General features: G+C 52.9%; 2 protein-coding genes across 2 annotated transcripts in view; one reads left to right on the forward strand and one right to left on the reverse strand.

Annotated features, from left to right (window-relative positions):
* Positions 1–1,894: 1,894 nt before the first annotated feature.
* On the forward strand, positions 1,895–12,519 carry Ccdc97 (coiled-coil domain containing 97). Its single transcript, XM_008854992.3, has 5 exons — positions 1,895–2,555; positions 6,191–6,649; positions 8,161–8,439; positions 8,882–9,011; positions 10,399–12,519. The coding sequence occupies exons 1-5, from the start codon at positions 2,456–2,458 to the stop codon at positions 10,517–10,519; spliced, it is 1,089 nt and encodes a 362-aa protein (XP_008853214.1). The 5' UTR covers positions 1,895–2,455; the 3' UTR covers positions 10,520–12,519.
* A 5,889-nt stretch (positions 12,520–18,408) lies between these two features.
* Tgfb1 (transforming growth factor beta 1) overlaps positions 18,409–18,515 on the reverse strand; it is a 20,908-nt gene continuing 20,801 nt past the window's right edge. The window contains exon 7 of the mRNA XM_008854993.2: positions 18,409–18,515. This exon is cut by the window's right edge and continues 203 nt beyond it. The gene's annotated coding sequence lies outside the window, so the exon portion shown is untranslated.

The following is an 18,515-nucleotide window of genomic DNA, read 5'->3' on the forward strand; positions in this document are numbered from 1 at the left end:
TAAAGCAGGAGCAAGCTTTGGGTTTGGACTCCTGTAGCTTACAGCCTTCCTTAGCACCTTCAGTTCTCTCTATCCTCTGAGCACCTGGTCAGGTGGGGCACCAGAATGGCCTCAGCCAGCCCCCTTCTAGGAACTGGGAGCACAAACTACAAAAAGGAGCCCAGTGTGGTGGCATGTGCATATAACCCATTACTCAGAAGGCTGATGTAGTTGCCAAGTTCATCAGACACTAAGAAGTAGGAAAAGGGGCAGAAGAGATGGCTCAGTGGTTAAGTGCTTCTTCAGAGGACCTAGGTTTGGTTCCCAGCACCCACATGGTGGTTAACATCTATAACTTCAGTTTCAGGGGATTAGACATCTTGCCTCCGCAGGCATTTCATGACATGGGTTCACTTAATGTACATACAGGCAAAACACTTGTACACATAAAATTTTAAATGGGATACAGTTTCATAGATTATTTACAGAGCATTCCCAAAGCCCAAGGTATCACCAACATGGCCAAAAACTAGAAGGAAGTAACTTCAAGGCCAGAGGTAGGCCACCTGAAGAGGAGAAGCCAAAGCTGGTGCCTAAAAGGCATCCTAGAGCATACAGTTCCATGCAGGGAAGGGTCCTCTCCTGGAGGTGCCTGTTTTTGGACAGCAGTGCCCTCTGCTGGCCACTCCTGGTGATGTGGTTGGGTAGTTTTGACCAGATTCTGGCAGATTCCATTGCTTCCACATCTTCCTACCTCAGAATACGATTTTTCTTGTTACTGGTCTGTTTCTGGATTTATGCACCAGCTTCAGATCACCCCAGCCCCTTAACCTGATCCCCCCACCCATAAAACTCCAGCCATTTAACAGGGCTTAGGCCCGGTGTGACCTAACACCTGGTGACCTTAATGGCTTCACTTTCTCTACCTGCTGTGAACTCCAGACCTTGTGGCTCATAGTTTGTGGGAGAGCACAAATCCCTTTCGGAATTTACAACATGAGCTTCTGCCTTGGAAAATGTTCATGTATTTAGGATTTTGCCTGAAAATGTATGGGATTCAATATTCCACAACTGAATCATAATCTTCAATTTGGAACTTTTTTAGTTTTATGTGTACGAGTGTATTTCCTGCATGTATGTGAGTGCACCCGTGTCATGCAATGCTTTTTTTTTTTTTTTTTTTTTTTTTTTGCCTTTTTGAGACAGAGTCTCTCTAGCCCCAGGTGGCTTGAACTTGCTGTGTAGTAGACCAAGTTGGCCTTGAACTCGGAGATTCACCTGCCTCTGCCTCCCAAGTGCTGGGATTAAAGGCATGCACCACCACGCCCAACTTTATTTTCAAATAGCCCAGGTCTGTCTAAGACTCAATATAATATCCTAGGCTGTCCCTGGACTCAGCAATCCAAAATGCTGGAATTACATGTGTACGCTACTAAGTCCAGATTTTTTGAGACTAGGTCTATATAGCTATGTAGCCCTAGTTGGTATTTACCTGGAACATCTGGCCAGTGGGATGTGCATAACCCAGTGATCCAGGTTGACCTCACAGCAAGCTTGTCTTGGTCTCCTGAGTGTTGAGATTGTAAACGTGTACCACGCACCAGCTTTGGAGTCCTTATGCCCCGACCATACTGAACAATAACTGCCCAAGCCAGCCCTCCTGCCTGAGATACTGCGTAACCCCTGCCAATCCTTCCAGCTCTCAACTTGGACCCACCCTCGCTACCTGCCTGCCCAGCCAGTGGTGTGGCCGGTTCAGTTCTAACTGGGAAGACACCCTGATGTGAAATCCCTCCGCTTCCCAGACAGACACCCAACCACAGCTCCCTCCATATCTGCAGGCTTCCTCCAAGGCCTGGAAACAGGAAGTTCAATCCCTGGATTCCTGTCCTGCGAGCCAGAGGCTGAATGTGATGACAGAAGGGCGTGAACGATGATACATATTCCTTGAGTGATAAATTAAGAGAGGGTAAGAGCCAGGGAGATAGACGGCTCAGCGGGCAAAGTGCTGTTCAGTCGCGGCAACCGCGCGATAAAAGGGGAGAAAACCCACTCACCGCAAGTTTCCTAACTGCACACCCGCGCCCTCGCAAATATTTTTTTTTTAATTAAACGCAGGCTGGACATGGTGGCGCACGCCTTTAATCCCAGCACTCTGGGGGCAGAGATAGGTGGGTCACTGTGGGATCGAGGCCAGCCTGGTCTATAGCGAGTTCCAAGGCAGCCGGAGCTCACAAAAAGAGCATAAACCCCAGTTCTGAGTGGTGGTCACGCAACCAGACATTGCCCTGGAGTTCCCGCAGTGAACAAACAGGTGACCACCGACCCTTCTGGTGGGCTAGGCTGGAGGCGATTCATCACTTCTGGCTGCTGAGGGCGTGGACACACGCATTCGCATGAAGGGCCGCCTTCGAGCCGGAACTTTGGTGCCTAGGTGCGACGGAGCATCGGACCAGTGGGGCTTGCACAACCGGAAATGGCTATGGGTCCGAAGCTTCCGGAACCCACTACGGTGGTTGCTAAGTCGGGGAGCAGCGGGATGGAGGCCGCAGCGGTGGCGAGGAAGCCGGACGAAGGTGAGGAGCAGGGCAGGCGGAGTGATGGGAGGGTGCTCCTGGGGTGTGATTAAGAAATGAGTCCGGCCAGAGTCCGGCCAACGCTGAGCGCGCTAGGGGGACGTCTGGCCCTAGCCTTTCCTGTCCTCCACCTAGTCCACCTTGGAGTCGGATTGTTCTCTTGTGGAGGGTTGACCTTTCCCTCCAGTTTCTTCCCTTAATTAACCCCTTCCCATGTCCCAGCCTAACTCATTTCTTTCCATGCCGACTCTCAAGTTAACAATTTTTCCTGCCCTGCGCACATTCAGCCTCAGACCAACCTTTCCCAGATTATCTCCTTCCTGTGCCCACCTGAGCTTTCCAGGCCTCGTGCAGCTCCCGTTGCATTGTACCGCGTCTGCAGTCCATTCTGCCCCCCGAAGCCCGTGCCCGGTTCTGCCTGCCCTTGCTCTGCCTTGCATGTCTCTAATGAAGTCCCACTGGTATCGCTTTTGTGTTTTGTTTTGCGACAGGGGCTTTTTATATAGCCAAGCTGGCCTCAAACTTGCCGTTTCCTGCCTCAGCCTCCGGAGTGCTTGGGTTACAGCTTTGTGCTGCCACATCCGTCTTTAAAATGCTTGTCTTGCTCACCTTAAAAGTTACTGCTTCACGGCTGGAGAGATGGCTCAGCGGTTAAGAGCACTGACTACCCTTGCAGGGGACCCAGGTTCGATTCCCAGCACCCACATGGCGGCTAACAACCGTCCTATTTACAGTTCCAGGGGGTCTGACACTCTTTTCTGACCTCCTCAGGCATTGCATGACACGGATGCACTTACACACGTGCAGGCAATCCACTCATACACACAAAATAACAAAAAATAAAATATATATGGTTTAAAAAGTTATTGCTAAAGCCCGGCGTGGTGGCGCACGCCTGTAGTCCCAGCACTTGAGAGACAGAGGCAGGCGGATCTCTGTGAATTCAAGGCCAGCCTGGTCTACATAGTGAGTTCCAGGACCTGAAAAAAAAAAAAAAAAAAGTCATTGTTTCAAAGTAATCAGTGTGGGGTGAGGTAGACTTGGGAAGCTGTTTGAAACACCATGACTGACTGACTACACACTGGTAATTACTGAACCAGTGTGTGAGTGTGAGAAGGGGCGTCTGTGTACTCAGCCTTTGTGTTCAGGCATGGTGGGTCATGCCTGTAAATCCCAGCACTTGAGAGGTGGAGACAGTACATTTGCCTTCAGTTTGAAGCCAACCTCAGCTACATAGTTCCTGGCCAGCTTGGGCTACAAAACAAGACCCTGTAGCATGAGGGCCTGTCCAAAAAAAAAAAAAAAAAATCCCACAATAAAATTTTTAGACTTTTTATTTCTCAGGATCAAACCCTGGGCCTTACACATGCTAACCACACTCTCTTCCATTGAGCCACACCTCTAAACCTAAAAAGAAAATCTGGGACAGGACATGGTGAGGGAGGCCTGTCAGCCCTCAAGGCTGCAGCAGGGGTTGGGGATACAGATTGTTGTTGGAGCGCTTGTCTAGCATGCAGAGAACTCTGGGTTTGATCCCCAGCACCATGTAAACTGGATGTGGTGGAGCTGGCCTATAATCCTGCCACTTGGGAGATGGAGAGAGGAGGATCAGAAGTTCAGGGTCATCCTCAGCTACAGAGAATTTGAGGCCAGCCTTGGCTACATAAGACGCTGTCTTTTTGAAAAATGAAAAAAAAGTTGAAGACCAGCCTGTACCACAGAGTGAGTTACAAGAGACTCTGGGTCATATTTCAAAACCCTATGTCAAAAGAAAAATAAGGAGCTGGAGAGATGGCTAGGTGGTTAAGACTGCTCCTGCAGAGGACCCAGGTTCAGTTTCCAGCACCCACTTAGCAGCTAACAACTGTCTATAACTCCAGTTCCAGGGGCTCCAACACCCTCTTCCAACGTGCATGGGTATTGCATGACACAGGTGCACTTAACATATATGCAGGCAATATGCACATACACATAAAATTAAAATAATAATTTTTCAAATTCTATTTATTTATTTATTTTATGAGTGTATTGCCTGCATGTATGTAAGTGCACCTGTGTCATGCAACACAGGAGAAAGTTAGCAAAGGACGTCAGATCTCCTGGAACTGGAGTTATAGATGGATGGTTGTTAGCCACTATGTGGGTGCTAGGAACCGAACCCAGGCCTTTGGCAAGAGCAGTCAGTTGTCTTATCTGCTAAGCCATCTCTCCAGCCCCTATAAAATATTTTATTTTAAGTAAAGAAAATTTTTTACATGTGCCTCAGCCCTGTGGTGCTTCCCAGGGTTCTGACTTCTCCAAAGAGTCATAAACCCCAGTCACTGTTTTCTCACCCACCACCCACACAGCCTGGCTTTCACTCTGAAACTGTTTTGGTTAGGGGCCAGTGACAAACCCCCACTTGCAGGTAAACACAGCTATGCCATCAAGTTGTTTGGGTTTTGTTTGGTTTTAGATTTTTATTTGGATGGATTTGGCGGGGGGGGACTCTTTTTGAGACAGGGTCTTCCTAAAACCCCAGCTGGCCTCAAACTCAGAGATCCACCCGCCTCTGCCTAGTGCATGGATTAAAGGCATGTGCCACCACCCCTGGCCCAAACCTGCTTTTTATCTATGTCTCTGTCTCAGGAACTGTATGGCTGTCCCCTAGGCCAGAGCCCTAGACCTTCTGAATACCTCCCTCCCTTCCTCCCTTCCCAGCACCCCAGCCCCCTGGCTTGTCCATGCAAGCATCTTCCTAACCCTTCTCCATCAGCACAGCCCCATGCCCTGGCTCCAACCTCTCTTGCTTCAGTCAACTAAAACTCAAAGCACCCGCAGACAGCATCCCTGTCTCTTCATCCCAGCCAAATGAGCTAAACATATCACACTTTTCTCCTGCTTGCGTGGGCCTGCTGAAGTTCCCTCTAGGCCTGTAAAACAGCTCTCACCCAAGGCTGCCCTGCACCTTCTGGCTTCCCTGGTTTTTGTCTGAATTATCTTTGATCTTGACCTTCTCCCACATCATCAGCCTGGCTGCTCTCTGAGGGCAGGAACTATAGGGTTTCTCCCCAGGACACTGCACACTTCTGGGTCAGGGCTTTGCCTAGACTTAAGAGTGATTGGGTGGCAGTGGAAATACAGGAGAAATGAATGAGTAGGTGAATGACCGAAAAGGTAGCAAAGTCTTCATAATACTGTGTGTGGACAAGTGAAAAGGAAAACTGAACTGCTGAGTTGGGCCCCAAGGCCTTTGTACTGACTGTTCCCTCTGGAACTCTTTTACCCCAGAAACTATAAGTTCAGTCCCTCACCACCTCAGGTCTTGACTCAGATGTCGCTGTTTTGGCAAGCCTTCTTTGACCCTTCCATTTAAAGTTGCAGCCATCTCCCCATTATCTCCACTTTCTCTATATTTTATGTAGCCCAGGAAATACCTGATGCATCATATTTTCAGTAATTAGGCTATTAATTGTTTGTGTGCTCCATTAAAAAGTAGCCATTTGTTCACCGTGGTCTGTGTCGGGCCTGGAACGTCTCAGGTGCTGAGTAAATGAACTGAGTGCGAGCACCCAGCCTCTTCCCACCTAACCTCTTCCCCTTCTTCCTCTGCCACAGCCCCATCCATAACAAAAGACTCTCCCCTTTACTCACAGACTGTACAGAGCCCAAACCTTCACACTGGGGGGAGCTGAGCTGGACTCCCGTCCCCTCCAGATCCCAGGACAAGGACGAGAAGGCAGCACAGAGCACACCAAAGGTCCCAGATGGTGATGTCTCCAGGACTGAGAGTCCGGCAGTGAGTGCCATGTTACGTGCCATCGCTGCCAGCCACTTGCCTGTATGCAGCCAACAGCAGGGTGAGCCTGACCTGACTGAGCATGAGAAGGTGGCCATCCTCGGCCAGCTGTATCATGAGAAGCCACTGGTGTTCCTAGAACGCTTCCGCACTGGCCTCCGAGAGGAGCACCTGGTCTGTTTCGGCCACCTGCGTGGAGACCACCGTGCGGACTTCTACTGTGCCGAGGTGGCGCGGCAGGGCACTGCCAGGCCCCGCACCTTGCGTACCCGCCTCCGCAACCGACGCTATGCTGCCCTAAGGGAGCTCATCCAAGGTGAGGGATGATGGATGAAAGGGGACAGAGATGGGGAGGGAAGGGAGACTGAGGCAGAACAAGGGTAGGAACCCAAAGGAATCTCAGGAGATGGGTTTTGAGACAGGGAGACCAGGGACACAGAGACAAACTCACAGAATGTGAAGCAAAGGACAGAGGTAGGCAGACAGGAAAGAATGTGAGACAGGAAAGATGGTGAGAAGGGGTCAGAATTGAGTACATGACAGAGTGGCATTTGTTTGAGGCAGGGTGTCACTGTGTTGCTCCGGCTGGCCTTGAACTCAAGTTCCTCTTGCCTCAGCCTCTCAAGTTCTGGCAGAAGTAGCATTTTAGGTCCTTGGGCTGAGGATACAGCACACAACATTGCGGTAATCAGTTGCCCCTTCACACCATACACAATAGCACTATTGGAAACCAACAGGAATCTGTTTATGGCCTTGGGACAAGAAGGCCACACTGAACAAACACATGAAAAACATGAAGGAAAACACACTTCTTGGACCAGGACCTCAGTAGGAGCATCTTGTGACCAGAACTTGAGTTGAAAGGTGAGAAGGCAGTGGCACAGAGAATGAGCTAAGCTCTGGCGAGGGTCTCAGCATGAGCTGTAGAGACTGATACAGGGTGAGTGAGATGAGACAGACTGGAACACTGGTGAAGAAAGGGGATGAATAGCAGGTTAGTGACAAGGAAACGGGGAAGACAGAGAGGCAGAGAGATGGAGGTAAAGGGGAAAGAGAGAACAGAAACAGAATCTGGTAGAAGATGCCAGAAATACCAGTGCAGGAGAGGAGAGGACAGACTCAAGAAGCCAAGCTGGCCTGGGGTGGTGGGCACAGACCACAGTGCTGCAGAGGCCAGGACTCCAGGCATTCTGGGCCTTGGGCTTTGGAGGCAGTGCGAGGAGCCCAGGGCAGCTTTAACTCTTCTGAGGACAGAGCCACCCCTACAAAACAGGCAGCCAGGAGATCTGGAGGGACCAGGTGGGAAACCAGGCGAACCTGAGGAGAGGCTGCAGAGGGAAGTGCCCAGGGGAGAGGTCTGACCTGCATGTCACATCTTCACACAAGACAGCCTGGCCCCTGCCTCGTTCTCACTGTACACATGTGCCACATCCACACAGATGTTCCCATATGTGCCAGGCAGACTCAGCAACAGGCATATACAACCTGCATGCACATATAGCCCCTGCTGTCCCACATGCAGACATGCAAGTACTGTGAACAGTGTGCTAGCATGTGCAAGCAGATGGGCACACGTGACCTGGGGACACGGAATATGGTTCCAGCTGGACATGGCCTCAGAGCCAGGATGTTTCAGGCCTGGTTGTATGAGCATGCTGATCATAGGCTGTGCACCTATGATGCCCACAGGACATCAGCCACTTATTCGTGTGTTCTTATGTACCTGAATGCACATTGCATAGGTACCCATCTTATAAGCATGATCAGACACATGCATACCTAGATACATGTGCTCAGACACACTCACCTTGCCTCTTCCCTGCATAGGGGGTGAATACTTCAGTGATGAGCAGATGCGGTTCCGGGCTCCCCTGCTGTATGAGCAGTACATCGGACAGTACCTCACCCAGGAGGAGCTCAGTGCCCGTACCCCAGCACCCCAACCCCCGAGACCTGGGTCCCCTAGCACGCCTGCCTGCCCACTGTCTGACCTGCTGCTCCAGTCCTATCAGGAACGAGAGCTGCAGCAACGGCTGCTCCAGCAGCAAGAGGAGGAGGAGGCCTGCTTAGAGGAAGAAGAGGAGGAGGAAGACGGTAATGAGCAAGGTGAGCTCCAGCAGCAGGGAGATGCTGGTTTTGGGAAACGCTTGCTCCAGGCCTGATTCCCCATGTTGTAGCATGAGGATGGGCTTCCAACCTGCGAGAGACTGCCTGGCCTGGCCTCCATCCTGCTATGTCTCACTGACCACTCTGGTACCCCCACCCACATTCCACAGAGGCAGCACAGGGTCCCTCACTCCAGGTCCTTACTGATGCTGTGCCCTTGCCAACTGAAACCCCTTCTTTTCCCTTATTTTAGGTCCCTGTGCTGTCCCTGGTACAGTCTCCAGAACACTGCAATGTCATTGTGTCTGGTGTGCACCTCTGGAGGGCAGGGACTGGGCTGTTTCAGTCATGCTTTGTTCCCCGTGCCATCTAGCATGGGGCTGGGCATAGAGCAGCAGCTCTGAATGCGTGTTCAAGCCACCCTCCTGGGGTGTCTCCACAGACCAGAAGTCAGACAGCAACTCAGAGACCTGGGTGCCCGACTCAGAGGAGAGGCTGATCCTGCGGGAGGAGTTCACCAGCCGCATGCACCAGCGCTTCCTGGACGGCAAGGACGGGGACTTTGACTACAGGTGCTCCCCACCTCCAGCCCAGCACCCATACCCCTGAGCCACATGCAGGTCCCTGCACATCTATAGAGGGCCTCCCTTCATGTTCCTAGAAGGCCCTGGGATAATTCTGCAACACGGCTGCTCAGGCCTGGCAACTTTGAGGTTTCAGATCAAGCAGAGATGGCTAGGTGACTTAGACTAGCCTTGTCCCTCTCAGAACTCCCTCGTCTATAAGCAAGGACCACATTTAGCTCAGTTTTTTTGTTTTTTTTTTTCCCCCTTTTGGTCTTTTTGAGACACGGTCTCCTTGTAGCCCCCAGCTTGCCTTGAATTCGCTGTGTAGACCAGGCTGGCCTCAAACTCACAGAGACCTACCTGCCTATGTCTCCGGAATGCTGGGATTAGAGGCGTGTACCACCACGCCAGGCCTCAGCTCAGTACTGAAATGCTTCCACCTGGCTATGGCCTGGCAGGTTGCCACCACCTCAGAGTCTCTGAGCTTGCCCAGGAACCAGCCTCTTCCCCGGGACCCAAGGAGTCATGCTGTAGGAAACAACCAGTGGCCCTGCTGGGCTCAAATCCAGTCCCAGTGACATGAACTATCCATGAACAACTTCGGTGAAAAGGAGATCATTGCCATTGCCAGGGGGTCAATGCCCAGGACCAGGGTATGCTGGTCCGTGCTGGGATTCCACAGATCTGGAATCTGGGGTGCATCCACAAATGGTGAGTGGAGTGCTGGGCCATGGCGCACCTAGCAAAGCCTGCCCTGCCTCTATTCCTGGTGACCCTAAGGACCTAGGAAGTGATGGAGACCCAAGCTGATGCCTCAGAAGGGCAGCTCTGGGGCAGCAGAGGCCCAAATGTGTCTCACAGTCAACACGTGGTATGTGTGTTTTAAGTGCTGTGTCCAGACTGTAGGAATAAAGCAAGGGACAGACACAGCCAAGGTTTCCCTGCCTGGAAGGGGTCCTCACCCACAGAGAAGTTAAAGGCTACCCTGCAGCTAGTGGTGATGGGGCCCTGAAGACAAAGCAGGGCAAGGTGGGCAATGCAGGGTTACAGAAGGCCTCAGGTCGCATGTGGACAGACCTGCAGAGGGTAAGGGTCAAGCCTTCCTGGCAGGGAGGCAGCAGGTACAGGTGAGTGTGGGCTGGGGCAGGAGTGGTGATGGGGACAGTCAAAACACCACAGTGCCTTTGGAGGCAAAAATTGTCAGCCAGCCTCAGGAATGTGGGCCCTGTGTTATCACATTGTCCAGTTTTCCACAGAAGCCAGAGTTATGTAAACTGATTGGGAAAATGTCTCCTTTGAAGTCCTGAAAAGCCCAGTGTCGCCCTGAGGGTCAGCTCCAAGAGCAGCCTGGACCTGGGCCTCCCAGGGCCTCTGACAGCTTCCTCCCCTGCAGCACCGTGGACGACAACCCTGACTTCGATAACCTGGACATTGTGGCACGAGATGAGGAGGAGAGGTACTTCGACGAAGAGGAGCCCGAGGATGCACCCAGCCCAGAGCTAGATGGAGACTGATGGCCGCCACCCTTCCAGCTATCCATACACCCCGCCCAGCCTCCAAAGGCAGCTGATTTCAGGCCAGCTCAGTGACTCAGGACATCAGGGCAGCCCCCTTGGGCCCGGTTCCACCTCAGACAATGCCCCCACCTCTGTTTCTGAAGTTCCCTACCCATCTCCCTGGAGACACTGTTGCCTTCTCTCTTCATATCCCCTACCCCTCTCTCTCTTTGAGGCAGGATCTTGCTATGTAGCCCAGGCTGGCCTAAAACTCAAGTTAGTCCTCCTGCCTCAGCCTCCCAAGTGCTATGATCACAGGTGTGAGTCACCACACCTGGCTTACCTGTCTTTTCTTACTGTCACCTCCCCCCACCCTCCATGTCACTGACTTTCTGGAAGGCCTTCCAGGTCTCTGACTTCCGTGTGTACCCTCGTCTTCCTCTCTGTGCCATGAGCTCTGTCCACAAGGACCCTGGATGAACATGTCCTTTACTGAGGCCAGCAGGGCCAATGATGGCTGGAGCTGTCACATGGATTCCTATACCCAGTCCAGGCCACACCTGGGCCCCAGCACAGCTCTGGTGACTCCAGCTCTGACTGCTGCAGTCCTGTGCTGGGTACCTCCCTGCCTTCACTAAGGTTCCATCACTCCTCTGCCCCCCTCTAGGCCTTCTCATTCCTTCTGCCTAGACATTGCCATTCTCTCCAGGCCTCCTTGCTGCCCGTCCCTGTCTCAGCCATTATCTCTGGGGTGTCAGTCTCCCTTACCCCAGTCCTGACAGTTCTGTGCAGAACCCTGGCTGTCCAGCAGTGAGACCTGGAGGGGTGGTGGGGGGCAGGTAATAAGGTAGCCACCAGCTCCTGCTGCTCCCTTTGGACCCTGGCTGGGAGTACTGACACAGGCAGAGCTGGGGACCACGCAACCAACTTGAGTGGGAGGAGGGACTTGAAGAGGGGGACTCTCCCCTCCCAGCCCCTCTGCCCCCTCCTCCTCCCAGCCACATTTTCCTTTTCTTCACTTCCTCCACCTCCCTCTCCTCCTGTTTACACTCCCCAAATACGCACAGGCTGTTATCATGGGTCCTGAGTCATCCCACACACAGCCTGCCGGGCCCCTGCCCCCAGCCAGCCACAGGCCCGCCCCACAGAGCCCCCTGCCGCCCTGGGCTAATGGGAGCCAGATGGCCGTCTGTGACTCAGCTGTGGCCTGTGGGAACCCAGGCGTCCTACCTTCCCATGCCCCACACCCAGCCCCTGTGGCCCCAGCAGACAGAAGCGACTGACTACTGTGAGGATGGGGGCCAGTATGTCTGGGCCCGGGACCCTCGCTGCTGTGAGATGTAGAATGGTGGCATCCTGTCCTGGCCATACCTGAAGAATCCTCAAAACTGCTTTGTAGAGCCAAGGTCCTGACGTCTGGGTCAACTAAAATCACCCAGACAGCTGCTGGAAATCGAGGGTGTTCACGTGGAGAGAGATACTGAAAGTTCTTGCTTGGCAGCAGCTCATCCCCTACCAGGCCTGCGGAAGGCCACCACACCTCCAGACAGCCCTGGAACCAGACAGCTGTGATTCCTTTGTCACACATGATGAAGGGGTCCAGGATGGCCACGTACCTCCTTGAGACCACCTGGCCCCCCAGGCAGAGCCAAGACTGGATCACACAACCTAGACACCACTTGGTCAGCCTGCCAGCATTTGGGCCACCTGAGCTAGATGGAGGTGCAGATACGCAGATGGAATTCTTGACAGCAGCCTCCAGAAGAGACGTGCCGTGGGGGTCGACCAGCAGGCAACTGAGTCACCTCTGGATGTGAATGGTGCTCCATCCCCGAGCTGTCATAGTATACCTGTGCTATGTGCTGCCTATTGTATCCGCCCCCCTAAGGACAGCAGTGAGGCCCAGTGTCCCCACTGGGGTCATACCACTCAAAAGGACAGGAGTGCTCTTTCAGGGGGTTATGTTGGCCTAGGGATTTACGGTTGACCAGTCTGTCTGACCATTAAATTTGTTTAGTATACAAACTGTCATGCATCAATCTATTATATAACTTTTTAAAAAGAGCTGAGAGGAGCAGCCATTGAGTCAGGATCTGGGGTTAGATGGTTGAAACAAGAGGAGGACGGCTGCCACTGAGAGACAGAGGTGGAGCTGGTCACAGGGACAGGGATTAGATGAGGAGACAGGAAGAGGGGTGGAGACGAGAGGATTGGGGCAGTGACGGCAAACACGCCCCTGGTTGAGCAGCCCCCACAGTGGCTGCAGACTCTGCTGCTGTTTAGTTCTGGGGATGGGGTGGGTGGATAGGCTGAGTCAGGGAGGGAGAGCCCCTTCATGGGCATCCGGCCCCCACCCCCGTGTCTCCTGTCTGTCCTGCCCTGGCCGGGTCTCTGCTGGCTGTCACCCTGTACCCAAGCCAACACCCAACCTCTCTCAATGTCTGTGCCCCCACTGGCTTCAGCTCCTTTCTGGGGAGATCCCTGCCTGCCCCACACTGTCATTTCCCTTGCTTCTCTACCCTTACCCTCTCCACCGAGCTCTGAGCTCCCGCCACTGTCCGTAGCCTGCTTCCCCATCCCTCTCTCTCTCCTCCCCTGCCCTTCACCCTCATTTTTTCCTGTCCCTCTCCCTTCTGTATCCTGGTCCATCCCCTGCCCTTGTCTGTCTCCCAGACCCTGGGACGTCCAGGTCAGAGCTCCACTGGTGGTCCCTGGGAGCCCAGAATGAGGGGTCACCGCCTTGCCCCCACCCAGGAGAAGGCAGCAAGGGCTGCAGGCCGTCTGGCCAGGAGGATGTGTCTGTGCTGTGGCCTGGTCACCCCCGCCCCCAGGACCTGCTGGGCCAATGCCGCCCCCAGGCTGGGGCCAAGTAAACAGCCGCCGGCAGCCTGGGGATATTTATACCAAGGCTGGGCGTGAGGCCAGTGCCCACCACAGCCCCTGCCCTGCCCTGGCCGCTGCCACAGCCATCCGTGAGCCAACGTGGCACCAGCCAGCAAGGGGATGCCACAGACACAAACTCCACTCAGCGCAGAGGCCAGCAGGCACTGGTCACACAGCAGCCAGTGGATTCACAAGCTAGGAGGTTCCCTCTAAAAACAGCAGCACACAGTGCTGCCGCAGCCCCCCCCCGCCCCCCTGCTGGCACATCCAAACACCCTCAGTATGACCCATACAACTCCTCATACACTGAAGTCACCAGTCCACGGGTGGGGACACCAATGCTAATTCCACCTGCTCACAGATGCCCACCCAGGCTGAGAATACCAGTCTCTGAGAGGGATACACAGGCCTCACAGCCCAATACAGCCTCTCGTGAATACTAATATCTACAAAGTGTGTCAGAGACACATCATGGACACACACTGTGAAACACACTGATCACAAATACAGCCCTGGGGCTGGGGATGTAGCTCAGTTGGTAGAATGCTTGCTTGGGCTTCATCCTCAGCACTGTATAAAACCAGGCATGGTGACTGACTCATACCTATAATCCCAGCACTCTAGAGATAGAGGGAAGAGGATCAGGAGTTCAAGGTCAGCCTAGACTACATGTGACCCTGTCTCAAAAAAGAAAAAGAAAGCTTTGGCTAAAAAGGTGGTAAAGGGGTAAAGTGCTTTCTTAGCACATTCAAAGCCCTAGATTCCAGCTCTAGCACTTAGAAAAAAGTGCCAAAAAAAAATTTTAACTCAGAAACAACTCACCCACAGGAACACAAGACACTGGCAAGTATCACACACGTGCACCCAAAACAGCTCATGTGTAAAACAAGATACACAACACCTCCCAAAAAACATCTTCCTCGCGGCCCCACAGACATGCAGAGAACACCTAGATTTCAAACAGAACTGACACAGTACAAAAATTTACATCCAGAGAACTGTGAAGATGCTGAGAGAGGGAAAAAAAAGCTCAGACACAAAACTCATCCCAGATACATGACCCATTGGTACACACACTCACCAACTGAACAGTGCCAGGGGAGCCCACAGAAAGCACCCCAGCTTGTCCAGCAGAAACATGAACCAGGAGAGCACTCAACAGAAAGGCAGCACACTGGCCACAAACACGGAGCTGAACACGTGCTGGGGGCATGCACCCCCAACTGACAATGCCAGATGCCATGCACGACAAATGCCCTCAGGCATCAGGCTGCTGAGTTAAAGACAGCACAGGGCTGGAGAGAGACGTACCCCACACAGCTAGAGGGAGGGGGGCAGTTCTGAACACCTATAGTCCCACTAGAAATAGAAAACACCCTGGGTGCTAGGTGCTGTGTGTGCCCCTGGAAGGGGGCTCTTGCTCCTCTGACTCTCTTCCCTTCCCCCTCTCACTCAGTCCCAGCAGGTCCAGGAGGGGGCAGGAAGGCCAGAGCTGGCCTCCCTGGCTGCTTCCTGCCATGAAGGCTGGAGGCTGGACGGGAAGCTGAGGCTCCAGCCGGAACCCAGCCCCCCCTCCACAACTTCCCCCATGCCCCAGCTGCCTGAGGGGTGGGGCGACTTGACCCCTTGCCCTGCCCTGCCCCTGTGGTGGATGATGGTGGGTAGGGCAGACATGTCCCAACTGGGCTGGGCCAGGCCACCCATTGGGTCCAGGTGCCAGGGCAGCTGGGCAGGGGAGGCAAGAGGCCAACAGAAGTGCTGAGCCCACACTTTACCCAACCCCCCATGCCTACCAGGAGCCAGGCCAGCTCAGCGGCATAGCACAGGTGGGCAGGCTGTGTCACCAGTGGGCAGGGCACCAGGCACAGCCAGAACTTGTCATGTCCCAAGGCCACAGGCAGGGTGAAATCCTGGGGTGAGGGCTCCACAACCCTGGTGGTGTGTCTGGGTGCGTGGGAGCTGCTACGTCTGGGATCCTGGGTGTGACCCTGTCTGGGTGTGATGGGGTTGCAACTGTCTATGGGGCCACTCGGGATTCCCCAAGCCAGTGTGTGTATGAAGGGCGTCAGACAGTAGCTGTGGCCTGCTGACAGTCTGGCTAGGGTTGTGACCTGTGTAAAACCTCTGTGTGTGGTATGGGTGGGTTTGTGACAGGTCACGAGATGACCCTGACCCCATGGAGGATGTTTGTGTAACTGCTGGGGGGTCCATTTCCCAACAGGGCTCTGATGCTGTGATGTGTGTCTGATGTGTGACACTGTCTAAATCTAAGTCTGGCATGTGGTGGTGACCATGACCCTGTGGAATATATTTGTGTAATGGCCTTTTCTATTTAACTCTATTTATATCATGTCCTAATGAGGCCCCAGGGCTGGGCTGTTTATGTGATGGGGTGATATTCTGTGTTTTTAATCTGTGGACTGCTGCCAGGTGTCACAGTTCACATGTCCCAAATCCTGAGAAGTAAATGTGTTGGTGTGGTTACAGGACACTGTCGAGAGAGAGAGAGAGAGAGAGAGAGAGAGAGAGAGAGAGAGACTGACTATGTGGTGTCCTTATGGTGAGTACAGTACAGCTTGCTGTGTCTTTGCTTGTGTCTCTCCTTGGGGCCAGGCCTCAGTGGTAATTCTAGATAGAGGCAAGTTCTTGCGCCACATGCTCCTCTTGGACCCCAACCCCAACCCCATCCTGAGGCTCTCAGACCTGGCTGGGTGGAAAGAGGCTGGGAGGCCCAGGACCCACCCACCCAGCCCCAGTGCTGCCAGCCACTTATGTCCACAAGCCAAAGGAACTCCACCCTCCCACTAGTCTCCCTCCCTGGACATTCCCTTAGTGGAAAGCAAGTCCTGGGGCCCCAAGTCTGGGAAAGGCAGAGAAGAGTGGGGGAAGTGAAACCCGGAGGAAAGAGAGGAAATAGGTTGGAGAAAGAGGAAGCAGGAGAGAATTCACAAGCTCAACCCACCAGATGGAGAGAGAGAAAGAGACAAAGCTACAGGGGACCCACTGGGGCTAAGGCCACTGGGACTTCTTGCCTAGATAACTTATCTCCCTGTAGTCACAATCACCTCCCCACCAATCAGTTTACTCAATGGCCTGCCAGAGACTGAGCCTCTTGTGTTCCTAGACCATTTTGTGCAGAAGCCTGCCACAGCTCCCGTGTCGTGTGTCCCCCTCCTCCTCCCGGCAATCTTAGGTAGGGGTTCCATGTGTAGACCCCTCAACTTGAGCCGAGTTCAAATCCAGCTCATTAGCTTTATAGATTTAATAAAGAACTTATTTATGCCTTAGAAATCTCATCTGTAAAGGTCAAATGATTCCCTTAGAAGTGATTAAGTAAACTTTTGGGGGAGAGGGGGCTGAGACAGGGTCTCCATATATATAGACCTGGCTGGCCTTAAACTATGTACACCAACTTGGCTTTGAACTTGCAGCAATCCTCTGCCTCCAGAGTGCTGCAATTCCAGGCATGCACTACCACGCCCATCTTAGCAGCTTTTTCTATAAAGGACCAGATGGTATTCTTTTTTTTCTAATATTTCATTTATTATTTTTATTTTATGCGTATAAGTGTATTGCCTGCATGTATGTGAGTGCACCCGTGTCGTGCAATGCTATGGAGGTCAGAAGGGGGCTCTGGATTCCCCTGGAACTGGAGTTAAGGACGGTTTGTAGCCACCATGTGGGTGCTGGGAATCAAACCCCTGTCCTCTGCAAGAGCAGTCAGTGCTCCTAACTACTGAGCCATCTCTCCAGCCCATTACATGGTATTCTTAACCCTGTGAACACTCAGCCCTGCTGCTGAAGCAGCAACACAGCCACACACAATTATGTAGACAAAGGGGTGTGACTGTGATCCAATAAAACTTTATTTACAGACCCAGGCAGTGGGCCGGGATTGGCTGTGCGCCACAGGTTGCCAACCCCTGTTCTGTTGGGCTGTGGGAATAATCGGTGAGGTGAGCGAGGAGAGCCTCACATCTGGCATGTCGGAGCGGTATCACTCCCCTGGCCTGTTCTGGCTCTGCTCTGACTCAGAGCTTGCAACAACCTTCCCTTGGTCAGCCTCTTCTAGCCACACTGGTCTCTTTTCTCTCAGGAAACACACCCCAAGGGGGCTGTCACTTGTTGCTTCCTGCCTTTGCTTTTGCCCTTCTAAGAACCAAAACACTCAGCCAGGCCTCCCTGAGGCTTCCTTCAAGTGTCAAAAACCACTTCCTCCTAGTAGCCTACCTCCCCAAAGTTTCCCTCCATCCTGCATCACTGACTTCTGCCACCAACCACTGATTTTTTAATTTTGTTTTTAGATACAGTCTCATATCACCCAGATTTCAGGCATTCAGCACCATACCTGACTTTGAACCATTATTTTTAATGATGTTTTATGTATTTTTTATTTTATGTGTATGTGTACTGCCTGCATGTATGTAAGTGTACCTGAGTTATGCAACACCCACGAAGGTTAAAAGAGGGCATCGGATTCTCCTAGAACTGGAGTTACAGATGGTTGTTAGCCGTCATGTGGGTGCTGGGAATCGAACTCAGGTACTCTGCAAGAGCAGCCAGTGCTCTTAACTGCTGAATCATCTCTCCAGCCCATTATGTGTATTTTAAAATGTGTTTGTGTTGCCTGCATGTGTGTAAGTGTATCATCTATGTGCAGTGCTCATGAAGACCAGAGGAGGGCGTCAGATCCCCTGGAACTGGAGTTACAGAGGTTGTGGGCCATCAAATGGATGCTGGGAACTCAACCTAGTCCTCTGCAAGAGCAGCCAGGGTTCATGACAGCCCAGTCCCCAACCATATTTTTTTTGCTGTCTATCTCCTCATCCCACAGAACAGGAGGAGCTCAGCCTCCCTTGGCTTTGAACAGAGCCCAGGGTGCTGGATTAATTGGTCTAAATAGGGTTCACTTCTGAGCCCACCTTTCCTCCTGGGACCACCGGGGACAGAGTGTGCAGCGGGTCAGTAGTGAGGCAGCAAATGAGGAGACTCAGTCCGGCGCCCAATGACACGGAGACCATCAATCCTCTCTCACCTTTAATGGGGCCCCCAGGTGGGCTTGGGGCCCACAGGTGTCCTTAAATACAGCCCCGGACGCTGTGGGCGGGGCGGGGGCGGGGCCGGGCCTGCC

Source organism: Nannospalax galili, unplaced genomic scaffold (assembly GCF_000622305.1).
Source record: "Nannospalax galili isolate Female #2095 unplaced genomic scaffold, S.galili_v1.0 scaffold1687, whole genome shotgun sequence".
In the NCBI taxonomy this organism is placed as follows: Eukaryota; Metazoa; Chordata; class Mammalia; order Rodentia; family Spalacidae; genus Nannospalax; species Nannospalax galili.